The following is a 13,774-nucleotide window of genomic DNA, read 5'->3' on the forward strand; positions in this document are numbered from 1 at the left end:
GAAGTGTGTCAAAGCTTCATTCAGGATGTGGGCAATGATGGTAAGAGAAGGGGAAGCGGAGTTGGGGGAAAGAGACACCACTGTTCTACTTATGTGGGGTTGTTGTATCACGGTCAAGTGATAGTTTACATCATTTGGGGTTGTATTTGACACAGGGCCGGTGCTACCGCCTAGGGTGCACTGCCGCCTAGGGCGCCTGGCCCCTGGGTATTTTATTCCTGCACTGTGCTTGCAGCTGTCAGTGCCATGTCAAGCAGCAGCGCCATCGCCCCCCCCCCCCCCCCCACCACGCTCTGGCTTTCCACTGATGTGTTTACACAGACAGTAATCCTCCTCTCTGTTCTGCTATCACGCAGTGAGCCAGTAATATGTCCAGGTCACTGTTCAGCTGCAGCAACCCCCAGGGCACTCTCAGTGTCAGACAGCAGCCGGCCCCCCCTCTCCGCTCTCTCCCCTGTCAACTCTCCGCTCTCTGACTGTCAGTCCGCCTGTGACACATGTAATATGACATCTTGCCGAGGCCGCTCTCCGCAGCGCTCTACAGTGTCAGTGTGTGTCACAGTCCATGCCATGTCAGTCCAGCAGCATAGCACCCTTGGCCCCACCCCCCTCACGCTCTCCTGGAACGGAGTATGGATGGAGGATGGATGCATGCATCATGGGATACAGCATGACGGCGTGGCGCCTGACGGACGCTCTCCGGGCTTGGGGTCAAGTGCCTGGGCTGGCTGAAGAGGCACCACACAACGCAGGTACACAGGCTGGCAATTACAGTAGAGTTGGTGCAAGCAAGGAACAGGTGTTACTGGTGTGGTAAGTAAAAAACTGTTGCTTTCTCTCTGAGTTAATGAGACTGTATATGTGAATGTGATGACCATGAAATGTTAAAATGTGAGTGTATATGTATTATATTAACTGTTGACTGATATGCCAAATGCCCCCCCCGAGTCTGTATTTGATGGGCGTTGGTGAGGTGGCATTAATGGGCGTTGGTGAGGTGGCATTGATGGGCGCTGGTGAAGCGGCTTTGATGGGCGCTGGTGAGGTAGCATTGATGGTCGCTGGTGAAGTGGCATTGATGGTCGCTGGTGAAGTGGCATTGATGGTCGCTGGTGAAGTGGCATTGATGGGCGCTGGTGAGGCTGCATTGATGGGTGCTGGTGAGGCTGCATTGATGGGCGCTGGTGAGGCTGCATTAATGGGCGCTGGTGAAGTGGCATTGATGGGCGCTGATGAAGGCGACTTTGATGGGCCTGGTGAAGCGGATTTGATGAACGCTGGTGAAGTGGCATTGATGGGCGCTGGTGAAGGCGGCTTTGATGGGCGCTGGTGAAGTGGCATTGATGGGCGCTGGTGAAGTGGCATTGATGGGCGCTGGTGAAGTGGCATTGATGGGCGCTGGTGAAGCAACTTTGATGGGCGCTGGTGAAGCGGCTTTGATGGGCGCAGGTGAGGCTGAATTGTAGGAGCGCTGGTGAGGCGGCATTGATGGGCGCTGGTGAGGCGGCATTGATAGGCGCTGGTGAAGCGGCATTGATGGGTGCTGGTGAGGCTTTTGGGGGGGGGGGCGGCAAAATGAGATTTGGCCTAGGGTGTCAAAAATCCTTGCACCAGCCCTGATTTGACATGTGCAAAGAGAGATCACACAAATATTTCTAAGTATAAGATTTATTAAAAGTACTGACAGATACAGATAAAGTGAATATAATAATAATACTTAACTAAAGATGCTGTTTCTGCAATGGGTCCCTCCAATTATATAGCATGGCATATGTGTCCACAGATGCATGCATGATTGCAAGCTCAGAAGACCAGACATGTATTACAAGCCATGTGTGTGTTATAAAGAGGTATGTCCAACACATCCCCCTCTGAAGCAGAATGACCTCACATTCCTGAAAGCCAGTTTACAACAGTGTTAATTTAGTCGGCTAAAACAACTAAAACATTTTAGTCTAATAAAATGACTAAAACATTTTAGTAGACTAAAATGACTATAACATTTTAGTCGACTAAATTAATACTATTTTATTAGACTAAAATACGACTAAAACTAAAAGCTAAAATTTAGTGGACTAAAATTTAATGGACTAAAACGTAGGACATTTTAGCCAACTAAAATTTACTGGAGATTTAGTCGACTAAATACAACTAAAACAATTGCAGAAGACTAAAATGGGACTAAAACTAAAATGCCATTTTAGTCCTAAGACTTAAATTAACACTTGTTTGCAATCAGTTTCCTATCAAACGAGTCAGCTAAGAGTAAATAGACTTTATCCTGTATAGCCCTTTAGCCACGGCTTGGAGGCATTCCTAAATATCGTGAGGCAATAACTTTAAATAAAGAAGTATATAATATGCAATTTCCCCATCAGGGGTACAGCCAGGAGCTTCAAGGAGATCACCCCACTGCTGCTTCAAAGGGAAAGAGGAAGCTGCCTGGTCGCATTAATGAGTCATGTAAGTTTTAGGTGGACATAGGCTTTAGTGTGTGTCTATGGTCAAAGCTTAAAATCCCATATTAATTTCCAAATTTAATTAAATAATTTCTAGCATACTTTTTTTAATTCTGAATGATCTTGACGTTTTTAACCTTTTTTTTTTAGAAGAATCACAAACATTAAGTTTCTTGAATGCAGTGATACATATTCACAATACCTGTGAGTAGGCCCTGCTGTGTCACACATTTCACAGGGTCTACCTTCTGAACTACAGAGGCGCTAAGAGGAGGAGTTTTAGGAGGTGGACATCATCACTGACAGCAAGGTACCATGGAATACCATGGAATAGTACTTAAAATTTGAAAGTAAACCAAAGTAAAGAGGACTGGAGATGCTGAAAATTATGCAGAAAATCTACAAAGTTATGTAAAGCGATGGCCACTTGGCCAGTAGATAGGCAACACTCACAACATGGGAGCAGATTTTTCAACTAAGCTTATATTATATTGTCAAAAATAACTATTGTTTATATTGCTACTATAATGCTGATGCTATAAAGGGAAAGTGTATGAGCTCACTATAAATCTCTTTTATGTCATTACTAATATAAAATAACTTTTATATCAAAATGTATTCTCTCCACATAGATTCTGAAATTATTCTGGAGACCAGAGACGGAAATCTAATTCAACAGAATTTGGAAACAAAAAAGTCAAATTTATTACTTAATAATGTCACCTTTGTAAGTATTCATAAGCTGCCTATATCGCCAAAAAACAAGTTTATATACCGTATATACTCGAGTATAGGCCGACCCGAATATAAGCCGAGGCCCCCAATTTACCCCCAAAAAAACTGGCAAACTTATTGACTCGTGTATAAGCCGAGGGTGAGACATGCCTGTCCATCCCTGTGTGTGTGTCCGTCCATCCCTGTGTGTCCGTCCATCCCTGTGTGTCCGTCCATCCCTGTGTGTCCGTCCATCCCTGTGTGTCCGTCCATCCATCCCTGTGTGTGTGTGTGTCCATCCATCCATCCATCCCTGTGTGTGTGTGTCTCCATCCATCCATCCATCCATCCCTGTGTGTGTGTGTCTCCATCCATCCATCCATCCATCCCTGTGTGTGTGTGTCTCCATCCATCCATCCCTGTGTGTGTCTCCATCCATGTGTGTGTGTGTGTGTGTGTGTGTGTGTGTGTGTGTGTGTGTGTGTGTGTGTGTGTGTGTGTGTGTGTGTGTCCAGCCTACCTTTGTCCCGAGCCTCCGTCCCGTGCCTTGCCTCCTTGCCTCCGTCCCGTGCCGTGCCTTGCCTTGCCTCCTTGCATCCGTCCCGTGTCGTGCCTTGCCTTGCCTTGCCCCCGTCCCGTCCCGTCCCGTGCCGTGCCGTCCCGTGCCCTCTTCGTCGGCGGCCATTGTAAAGTTCAAAAGCTGCGCCGCCGCCTTCGCCTGTGATAGGCGGAACACTGAATTTCCCAGCAGCCTGTGTTCCGCCTATCACAGACGTCGTATCATCCTCGTCCGTAGTACGAGGATGATACGACGTCCGTGATAGGCGGAACACAGGCTGCTGGGAAATTCAGTGTTCCGCCTATCACAGGCGAAGGCGGAGCCGGAGGCGCGGCTTTTGAATAGAATGGCCGCTGTCTGTCTGCTCGACACGCTGATCGAGCGGGCAGACAGCGATGACTCGAGTATAAGCCGAGGGGGGCACTTTCAGCCTCAAAAAAGAGGCTGAAAATCTCGGCTTATACTCGAGTATATACGGTAATGAATTTGATTCCTGTTTTTAACATACATTTAATGCCAAAGTGTGTTTTGTACTTTTGGAAAGAATAGCGGAAGGGTTAAAGCTCCTGTCACTCCTGTCTTTCTGTATTCCCACTAGGTAGGTTCATCCTCTCTATTTGTCCAGCTAACCATTGTCACTGGGACAGAAAGTGATGGGAAATTTGTTGCTTGTGCAGGAAGAGAGGTAAATCAGAGGGAGGCATCATTTCTGATAAGAAGGAAATATCCCCAATGGGAAACGTGCTGAAAAGAGGCTGACACAAAATGTAATCATTCCTAAGTTTAACAAAAACTAAAAATGCCTTTAGATGCATTTAAACGCCTGTTCCTAGTCATATTAATTATATGTCATTATATGTCAAAATAAATGCTATCATCTCCAAATGTGCAAAGCAATAAATGATCATCCCGGCAGATTAGAAGAAACCAATAATCAGTAAAAAACAATATTATCTTTTATCTATCTTTTGTAATTATCAGGCTCTCTGTACGCAGCTTTATTCAGTAAAACATGACAAATGGCAGGGCGGATTTGCAGTAATGCAAAGCAGTCAACAGTCGTTCAATCAGAAATCTTTTCACGGATCAGACAATTGCTACTATCCGATTGGCTGCCATGGGTTACTGGTTAATCCTGCCCCTATTGAATAAGCCTGTTGTTATACCATAAGCATAGCCTTTAACCATCTTTATGTTAATTTCTTAAAGCAGACCTTCAGAGATTTTTTCAACTTTTCATCTAGTAAATCCTCTGCCCTTATTGTTTTAACTTTGGATAGTAAAACTTTTTTTTTCTGCCCGTAAATGCCTTATACAGCCCACGTCCTGTTTCTTGTCTGGTAAACAGTCTAGGCTTTTGACATCATGCACAGCTCTGCTCTCACTTTTGTGAGAGTTTGCTAGGAATGGAGGGGGGATAAGTCATAAGGGGGCCAATGAGAGCTGCAGGGCTGCAGAGCTAGAGTTGTGCCTCTGTGTGTTTCTGTAAATCCAGAAAGTGAAAAGGCAGCAATTCAGCTGCCCACAGTTAAAATGGTTGCAGCCAGACTCAGTGAGGGAGATTTCTGCAGCATATTTGGCAAGTGCAGAATTACAGTGTATATATAAAATAATATGCAAAGTGGTTGGAAGGAAGCTTCAGAATGGCAAAGATGTTTTTATTACAAATTATCAGAGCAGACTACAGTTCCTCTCTAATAAAAAAAGTGTGTGCGACTTTTGGCTAAGTGAGTGATTTAATAAAATGTATCTAACCCCCCCCTAAAATGTAATATATTGCAGCTTACCAGGCTTTAAATGATGTGGCTGCTTTATTTTCTTTTTTTAGACTTTTCCTTAATCTTTTACCTTATATCATTTAGATTGATACTGCAGCCATCTAGGCGAGTATGTATGTTTGTTTCTTGTAAACTCGCATTTCTCTTTAAAATGATATCTCTGCCTCTGTGTTCTGTCTGTGAGCCATATCCCTGCCTGATCCTGTATCCTGCATTTTATTTAACAGAAAATTACAGCACTGAAAATTGAAAAGGACAGGTCATTTTTAATAACATTCAATTACAATATCACTCGTGTCCCGTAGTTGTATATGCTATGCTATTTGCTCTTTTTTTTTCTCCTCCGAAAGTAGAGTTACCCTTTAACCATCCAATTTGTAGCCTGTGAACATTGTGGTTTCCAGGTGTAATGACCATAGCTTCAATGCAGAATCGATGTCTAGTTTTAGCAATTAAGCATTCTCCCCTATTTCCCTCATCAAGCCTTTTGCATCCTCAAAAAATTCAACTCACTGACTGACTATTGGGAAAGGAATTGTATTAATGAGTAATTAACACTTTCCTTCTTGGGCACCACCCCCAATAGTGACACCGCCATTTATGGGTGGATTTTGTAAGGAGCCTATGCCATCTTGGAAAGAGTGACCCTTTGTTATCTTATTCCTGAGAACCCCTGTGAATACCCCCACAAATTTCAAATGTTTCCTGACCCTCTCAAATTTTCCAGATACTGCAAATTTAAAACTTGAATCAAATCCTTCCCTGATCTATTTTGTAGCCAACGGACTAGTCTGTACACCATTATAGATGTCACAGATCTATCCATGTGCATGGAAAGGCCCAGGGGATGTGCCACAATTGCATTCTGGTTCCCCAAACCAAATTTTCCATGTTGGGTCTGGAAAAAAAGAAGATATCCTGCAAACCCACCCTAAATCATGCTGGAACCATATGTCCCAGTGCCTTAAAAAAAATTTTTTTTACCAGGTGATAGTGTAACTACCCAACATTTTGGGGGAAGTGTGCTCCGCTGAAAATCCACCTTCATGTCTTCCCCTTTGTGCCTGCCCACCAAAGTCTCTTGGCTTAAGGTTGAACTGGATGGACTTGTGTCTTTTTTCAACCTGACTAACTATGTAACTATGTAACTATGTAGATGCTCAGTCTTCTGCTGGGGGAACTGCTGTCATCCTGCTCTGCTGTACATGCTGAGTTGCCTCAGAGAATTTTATGGGTGACCAAGGAAAAACTCCCAGCTTTAGGAGCTTTTTCAAAATCAGGAGTGATGACATGACCTATGGAGTTTTGATCCAGGTTCTGAAATGTGGGAGGTGGAGCAGCAGCGGCAGTCTCCAGACATTCGATGTACCTTGTGAATAGCCACAGACTGCTTTACTGGTCCAGGACACCTGTCCTACCTCATCTTCTACCTCTGTAGCTAAGAAGGGTTCATTTAGTTTCTGCCAGTCCCTTTAAGTCTAAGGCCAAGCCTGGGATTCACTTCCACTTTAGGCCTTGGACTCCATAAGCTCCAGGCTAGCGAGTAAGTCCTCATAGCAATGATAGGGTATCCCCAGTTCTCAAAGTGGGGGGGGGGGCACACCCATTAGCCTTTGTACTACCTGGCCCAAACATATTTCAAGAAGACACATTCTCTTGACAATCCCATGTGTCTGACATCCAGGACCAGCTTATCCCTGGTCTGGTGGCTTAAAAATTTCAGCCCTGAAGTTGGGGTACTCCTTCTGTTCATGAGTCTGAAATATTCTCACAATGGACAACAGAACAGTCTAATAAGCTGGGAAGGAATCCTAGACACCCTTTCAGTGCATGAGACTTGGTCACTGGAGGTAGCTCATCTCCCAATCAACATACTAGAACTGAGAGACAATCAGTTATTTCTTCAATACTGTATATCTTGACCTGTGGGGTCATCCAACCTGAATTCAGTTGGAAGATGCCACAGCACCACTGTATGTCAATCATCAGGGAGGATATCTCTTGACTCAAAGAGAGGTGGACTAAATTCTCGCATTCCAGTCCAGTCAGAAAATTTGCAGGTGGGCCCTCTAGGTCTCAACATCTGGAAGTTTGGAGAATGGTCTCTTTACTTGGGGGTATTTCAAGAATTCTGTTGCAGGTGAGGAACATCAGCCATGGACCCCCTGGCTTCCAGATTCATAAAAAAACTGAGCAGGTTTATCTTTAGGTCTGGCAACCTTCTAGCCATAGCAGTGGATGTCCAATGACTCTGTGAAATTGGTTCAACCTTATTCACGCCTTTCCTCCTCTAATGCCCCTTCCTCATCTGCTTTACAAATGAGAAAAAGGGGAAATTCCGGTGATACTCATTGCAGTAAACTGACCAAGGCAAATGTGGTATTTGGACCTCATCAGATTATGTGGTATTTGGACCTATCTGATTCCATTATTCCTATTCTTCTAAAAGCTCTGAAATCATTTTCCCACAAACAAACATGAAAAGCATACTTCACATGGTGCAAGAAATTATGGTAAGCACAAAAGTTTTTCTGTACTTGCCCAAAATGTTCTTTGCCTAAAAAAGTAAACTAAGGCAACAAACATATTTAAGGACAGGTAAGCCACAATATATGGTTTTGGGGTTTGGATAAACTTTAATAGTCACACAATTATTTAATAATTAATAATAATAAATTATTTAATAAAAGGAAATTAAGCTTCACATTGTACACACATAACAAGGGACACACTGCGCTGTCAATAATGCAGACAGCCCAATCTTATAAACATGCCTCTCAATCACTGATTACTTATACAGTGAACACTGTATTGTGGAAGGCCAAAAGGATTGTGCATGTATGGCCCATATTCGAGAGTTCAGCTAAAGCTACAAACTAGAGCACAGGATAGGAACAAACACTTTAGGGTGCCTGCTTTGCTTAGTTTATTTTGTTTAAAATGTATAGATATTTCTAATTTATCTGTGCCATATAGCTAACAGTAGTTTGTCATATTCAGCTGGACTCCTGACCTGAAGAAAGTGCTTGGATAAGCAGGGAAACATTATCAACAAAATAGAAAAAGTCCAATTGAATGCGACTAATTCTAGACATTTATAGACATTTTCATGTTTCTGCATTTTTCATTTGGAAAACGATGGTCCAGTAGTTTGCTTTTTAATTTCCTTGACCACATCAAAACCTTAACTACTGTTCTGTACATATGTAACCTGTATAACTTTATTGAAACACCCAACCATCATCTGGCTAACCATTCACAGGTAGAGCATCGCCAGAAGCAACAAACAAATTAGAGAACTGTCTATTACCTTGGCCACAGCCAAGCTAACCCTGACTCAACTTACTCTCTTCCAGAGTTTTGTATAACTGAACAGATTTTGGAAAGCTTTCCAACTTGCATGAAAATCCTTGCAACTGTAGCCAAGGACATATTACTAGCAAACTTTGTATTAGGTACACGGCTAGTGGAAACTACACGAGATATGGCTGGCCTTACACTACTGATCAATTACTGTCTAAATACAAATATGTCAGAGTTTTCCAAACCTTAAAGCGGTATTAAATCCAAAAGCAAACATTTATAGTGCAACTTACCAATTTTTGGATATAATGGCTGCATTAGTTTACTTTTGAAGTTTTTTTTTTTTTTCCATAATGTTTTTATTAGATGATGATGATATGAATACAAAAGAAGTGACAATTTGTCGATCCCTAACATTGCAGGATATGTCGTAAGAGATCAACCTTTTACAGTAAGATGGAGAAAATTCTTGACATCCCAAGTCAAACAGTATGACATAAAACAGGCTAATTGCAAAGACCACAAGGACACTTAATACAATGTACATCCTTTAATCTAATAAAATATGACCAATTATCCAGCAGCCTTAAATAATGTTTAATGATACATCAAAATGTAATTACAACAATGGCAACAATCCTCATTTGCGCTTGAAGCTAGACATAATAATATATCTGTCATGCGGTATAAAGTGTTAGATGTACTAGCAGGTTTAGATACACTAACAAATTAAAGCCACTCTCCAGCTAACACTAACCCCCCCCCCCCCCCCCCCTCAAACGGACAATGCTGCTTCTCCTGTAGACACCCTCATACAGGAAGTATGTTAAAGCGGTTCTGCACTTAAAAAAAATATATTAAAAGCCAGCAGCTACTAGGGTGGAGAACCGCTTTAATGGCCAGATCATCGGGTAAAAACAGAGGCAAAAAGAAAACGAAATCAGCCACCACATCTAATTATTGGTAAACTGCAATGCATTACATTTTTGGTTTTTGGCTTATTACCGCATTAAGCCCAAGATATAGAATATCTGCTCTTAGATGAAAGATTGCACAACAAAGGTAAGCTATGATAAATGTAATTGTCAAAACATTTTAGAATGATGCCTTCAGTTTTACAAAATTCTCCCAAATGAACTTTGGAATTAGAATAAATATTTTCTACAGGCTAGTTTCTCACTAATTTCATCAATAGGCCATATTGGTAAATTTTTGACGCATTACCTTTTTTGACAGTTGTCTTTCCAGACATCCCATGCCAGACTGTCTGCAGATCTTCAGAACTTGCTACTGGCATCCAAAAGCCAAAAGGTAAGACGATATACTGTATATAGCACTGGGAATTCCTCCTTTTTTTTTAACATGGGCTGTGATCCATATAAAAAATCCAGAATCTCACATGATTTAATATCCTTCACTTTGAATCATATAAATGTCAGAAATTTCAGGATAAGCATTTGAGTTTGTAGATTAATTTTACCAAAAACAGGCATTTACTGCCATTTTACATGGCAAGCATTTAATTTTTTTTTTTAACAACTAAAACAAAATGACAGCAATCGTTCCTCTCACTACCCCATCCAACAGTATTTGTGCATATTGTATCAACGAGGGAATTGAAAGGAAAAAGAGGAGGGGAGGGGGAAGGGAAAAGGGAAGGATGGGGAAATGTAGCATCAGGTATAACAGGTATTAATAGGGCTATGAATGAGACGATGACTAATAATAAGTAGCAACATCTCAGTCCCTGATGATAAAAAAGAGAGGGAGGGGGAAAGGGAAGGGAAGGATGGTATAGGGAAAAAGGATGAAAAAAATGGAATTTGGGACTTTATATGCAACACACCACCGGAATGTACTGAATCAATTGATATAGTAAAGAATCATTTATTGGGTACACTAGAGCATATTAAGCAATAAAATTCATTAACAGTATATAACATACAGTTTGAAATAAACATGATTGGTAAATCACATAGAAAGAAAAATGATAATATTAATTACACCCTTCCCCCCCTCCCCTGCTCTTTTTCCTTTCAATTTCCTCGTTGATACAATTGATAAGGATGGAGACAATGGTTTATTTATACCGCTGCCTCATTCAAAGTCCCATTGTTATGTTTTGTTTTTTTAAGTACTTGTGCATAGATGCTGTTATAAGAGCTATCTTGCTACCATTCTTATGTCACAGCTCTCTAGATATCAGAGATATTCCTAGATATCAGAGTGATTTCACATTCTCAACCTCGCTCAGTCAGAGAATGCTTTGCATTCATTGAGAAAATGCAAAGCATTCTCTGAATGACATCCTGCCGAGCTACCAGCCTCCTGTGTTCACAATACAGCAGGCAGCCACATAACATGAGACACAGAGGAAGTGGAAATCACAGTAGTAGGGGTGCCTACTACATTGATTTTCAACTTCTAGAAATCTCACAGGTATGGTAGATGCATAGCATGACAGTGGGTGGTTCTGCCACTTTGTGAGTTTAGGAAATGGACAGAGATTTGACACAGGATTCTCAAAGATGCAGTTTGAGGAAGCTCCGAAATATTTGTTTTGAGCAGAGAAAGCTGTATTTTAAGCTATTTTGGGGTTTTATAGTCCCAGATTGGGGGCCTGGCATTTGAAGGTTCCAAGGTGTCTTGGTTAGGATGAAACCAGGTTTTGCTGAAGGCCTGTAGGGTTGTTATAAGCAAGGCATGTGGATTGCTCAGGGTCCCTATTTTGGAGACAGAGCCCAGTCAGGAAAGCTGCTAGAGACTACATCCTTTATTGGGGGGGGGGGGGGGGATGCCACAGCACTAGAAAGGTTCGGGATAGCTGGGATTTGGCAGACCAAGAGTGTCTGTGACAAAGTCGAGTAAGTTGAGGTAACCAGTGAGTCAAGGGGTGTGGAGGGTGTCCGGATGTCTCAGAAAATGTTTTGGGGGGTTGGAGAACCCTATTTGGAGGCCAGGAGTGGTCCTGTGCAGGGAGGTGCTGGAACTAAGGCTGAGTGAACTTGAAGTAACCTGACAAGAGCAGTGGTGCTGCTGATGTGTGGCCATGTGGCAACTTTTAGTTTTGTTTTTCAATAAAAGTAGGCTGCTATGCCCTTAATATGCATTTTGAACTGAAGAGAGCCAAGTCCATCTAGTTCAACCAATAGAAACGAAAAAAAGACATACACAAATATAAAACCTCCTATACGCAATCCTATACCCACACTGAGCTTCATTACCCCATAGCACAAAAGTAACATTGGTCCAAGCTGAGATACTTGTTTGTTACAGATGAGGGGTTTAATAGCCTCCCAGCAACCGGCATCAGGTGGTGGCTAATTGCAAGAGTATTCTAGATGCCGAGAGACATCTAGTGGATGCTGTATTTACCCCAATCTAGCTCAGAATAATCCCAGCAGAAGGTATTTTGGCTGCTCTGCAAGCTCCTGACAATGCCCCTGTTTTACAAAGCAGCCTCAGGATATGCAAACTACCAGGACCGACTAGCAGAGTCCCTGTCCAATCCTAGTTACCGTATACAGAGATTATTATATAAAAGAATGTCCAAGTCCATATAGCACTTGCTGAATCCTGAATGTTGAGCCAGGGTTCACCATTAGGCAAGGTGGCTCTCTGCCAGGGTCAAGAGCCAAACCAAATTTCTGCCAGGACCGAAACTAGGGCGGACAGGGGGGCACCTGCCCTGGGTGATGCATCTAGGGGGTGCCGCCAAGAGTCACCCCCACCCGCACTTGGAACTGCTGCTCTAAGGGGGTCAATGCCGCCCAATTAAATGTAATGGATAGGCAGCGCCTGCTGCATAGTTCTCCAAATACTGGAGAATCAAATAGGAGGGAGACTGCACAGATGCACTAGCGCTGAATCACTCTGCTTCTCCCGCCCACCCTATAGAAAGGCATTCCAGAGTGACGCTTCAGTTACTGCTGCTATGTTGCTAAGCAACAGTAGCTGCAGCGTTGCTCTGCAATGCTTTTATATAGGATGGCCCGGTGGGAGGATTAGAATGATTCAGCGCTAGTGTGTCTGTGCCTGTGTGTCTCTCCTATATGATTCTCCAGTATTTGGCAAACTATGCAGCGGGCACTGCCTGTCCATTACACTTTAACTGGTGGTAGTGACAACCTAGCGCAAAGACACCCGGTGCAAGCGCCACCCCCTGTGGAGTGCTGTGTGGTCTCCCTCCTAGTCCTGCCCAGTGCCCTAACAGCCTATGTCTTTTCTGCGTGAGGCATCCCAGAGAAGCAGACGCTTCAAAGAAGGCCCTGTACACAGGAGGCCCTAGACGAGGGGGTGCAGAGGAGGCCCTGGACTGGGGAATGCAGAGTAGGCCCTGGACTAGGAGGGTGTACACCAGAGACCCTGAGCTGGGGGTTTAGAGGAAGCCCTGGACTTGAAAAGTGGGGTTGATGTGGTAAAGGACCTGAATTTGGAGCACAAGGTACAGAAGAGGCTCTAAACTTGGGGTGGGCTGTAGAGGAGGCCTTGGACTAGGAGAGGAGTGCATTGGAGGCCCTGGACTAGGGGAGTGGGTGTAGAGGAGTCCATTGACTAGGAAATGGTGGTTGGAGTGGCAAAGTCCCCTGGATAGGGGTATAAGAGAGATACTGGACTGGGTGAGGGGGTGTCTGGAGGCCCTGGACTATGAGAGGGAGATCGTGGAAGCCCTATGGACTAGGAAAGAGGGTGCCTGAAGGATTCCAGCTTCAGGGATAAGAGCCTGGATTTAAAGCCTGGGCTGAGGAAGAGCCTGCCTGCAGCCTGCAGGGTGAGTTTACAACATCTATGGGGACAGTAATGCCAAACAAGAGCAGAACGACAGGTCCGGTGATAGATTTATTAAAGAAGTACAGCCAAAGACTGATTGTATTTCTCCTGTTGATCACAGCACTGCAGATCGTTCTGCACTCCCATGACCTGTTTTCAGCTGACAGCAGGCTTAAGCCTGCTCTCGGCTG

At 43.4% G+C, this 13,774-nt stretch overlaps 1 protein-coding gene across 2 annotated transcripts in view; it reads left to right on the forward strand.

Moving 5' to 3' along the window:
- LOC143983561 (inactive dipeptidyl peptidase 10-like) overlaps nt 1-13,774 on the forward strand; it is a 322,327-nt gene that overhangs the window by 115,707 nt on the left and 192,846 nt on the right. For both annotated transcript variants that reach the window (XM_077483372.1, XM_077483371.1), the window contains exons 4-5: nt 3,092-3,186; nt 10,050-10,124. In XM_077483372.1, coding sequence (XP_077339498.1) covers nt 3,092-3,186; nt 10,050-10,124 — 170 coding nt within the window. The remainder of the gene's footprint in view (nt 1-3,091; nt 3,187-10,049; nt 10,125-13,774) is intronic.

Source organism: Lithobates pipiens, unplaced genomic scaffold (genome assembly GCF_037356315.1).
Source record: "Lithobates pipiens isolate NorthernLeopardFrog02 unplaced genomic scaffold, aLitPip1_a1.2 Scaffold_16, whole genome shotgun sequence".
In the NCBI taxonomy this organism is placed as follows: Eukaryota; Metazoa; Chordata; class Amphibia; order Anura; family Ranidae; genus Lithobates; species Lithobates pipiens.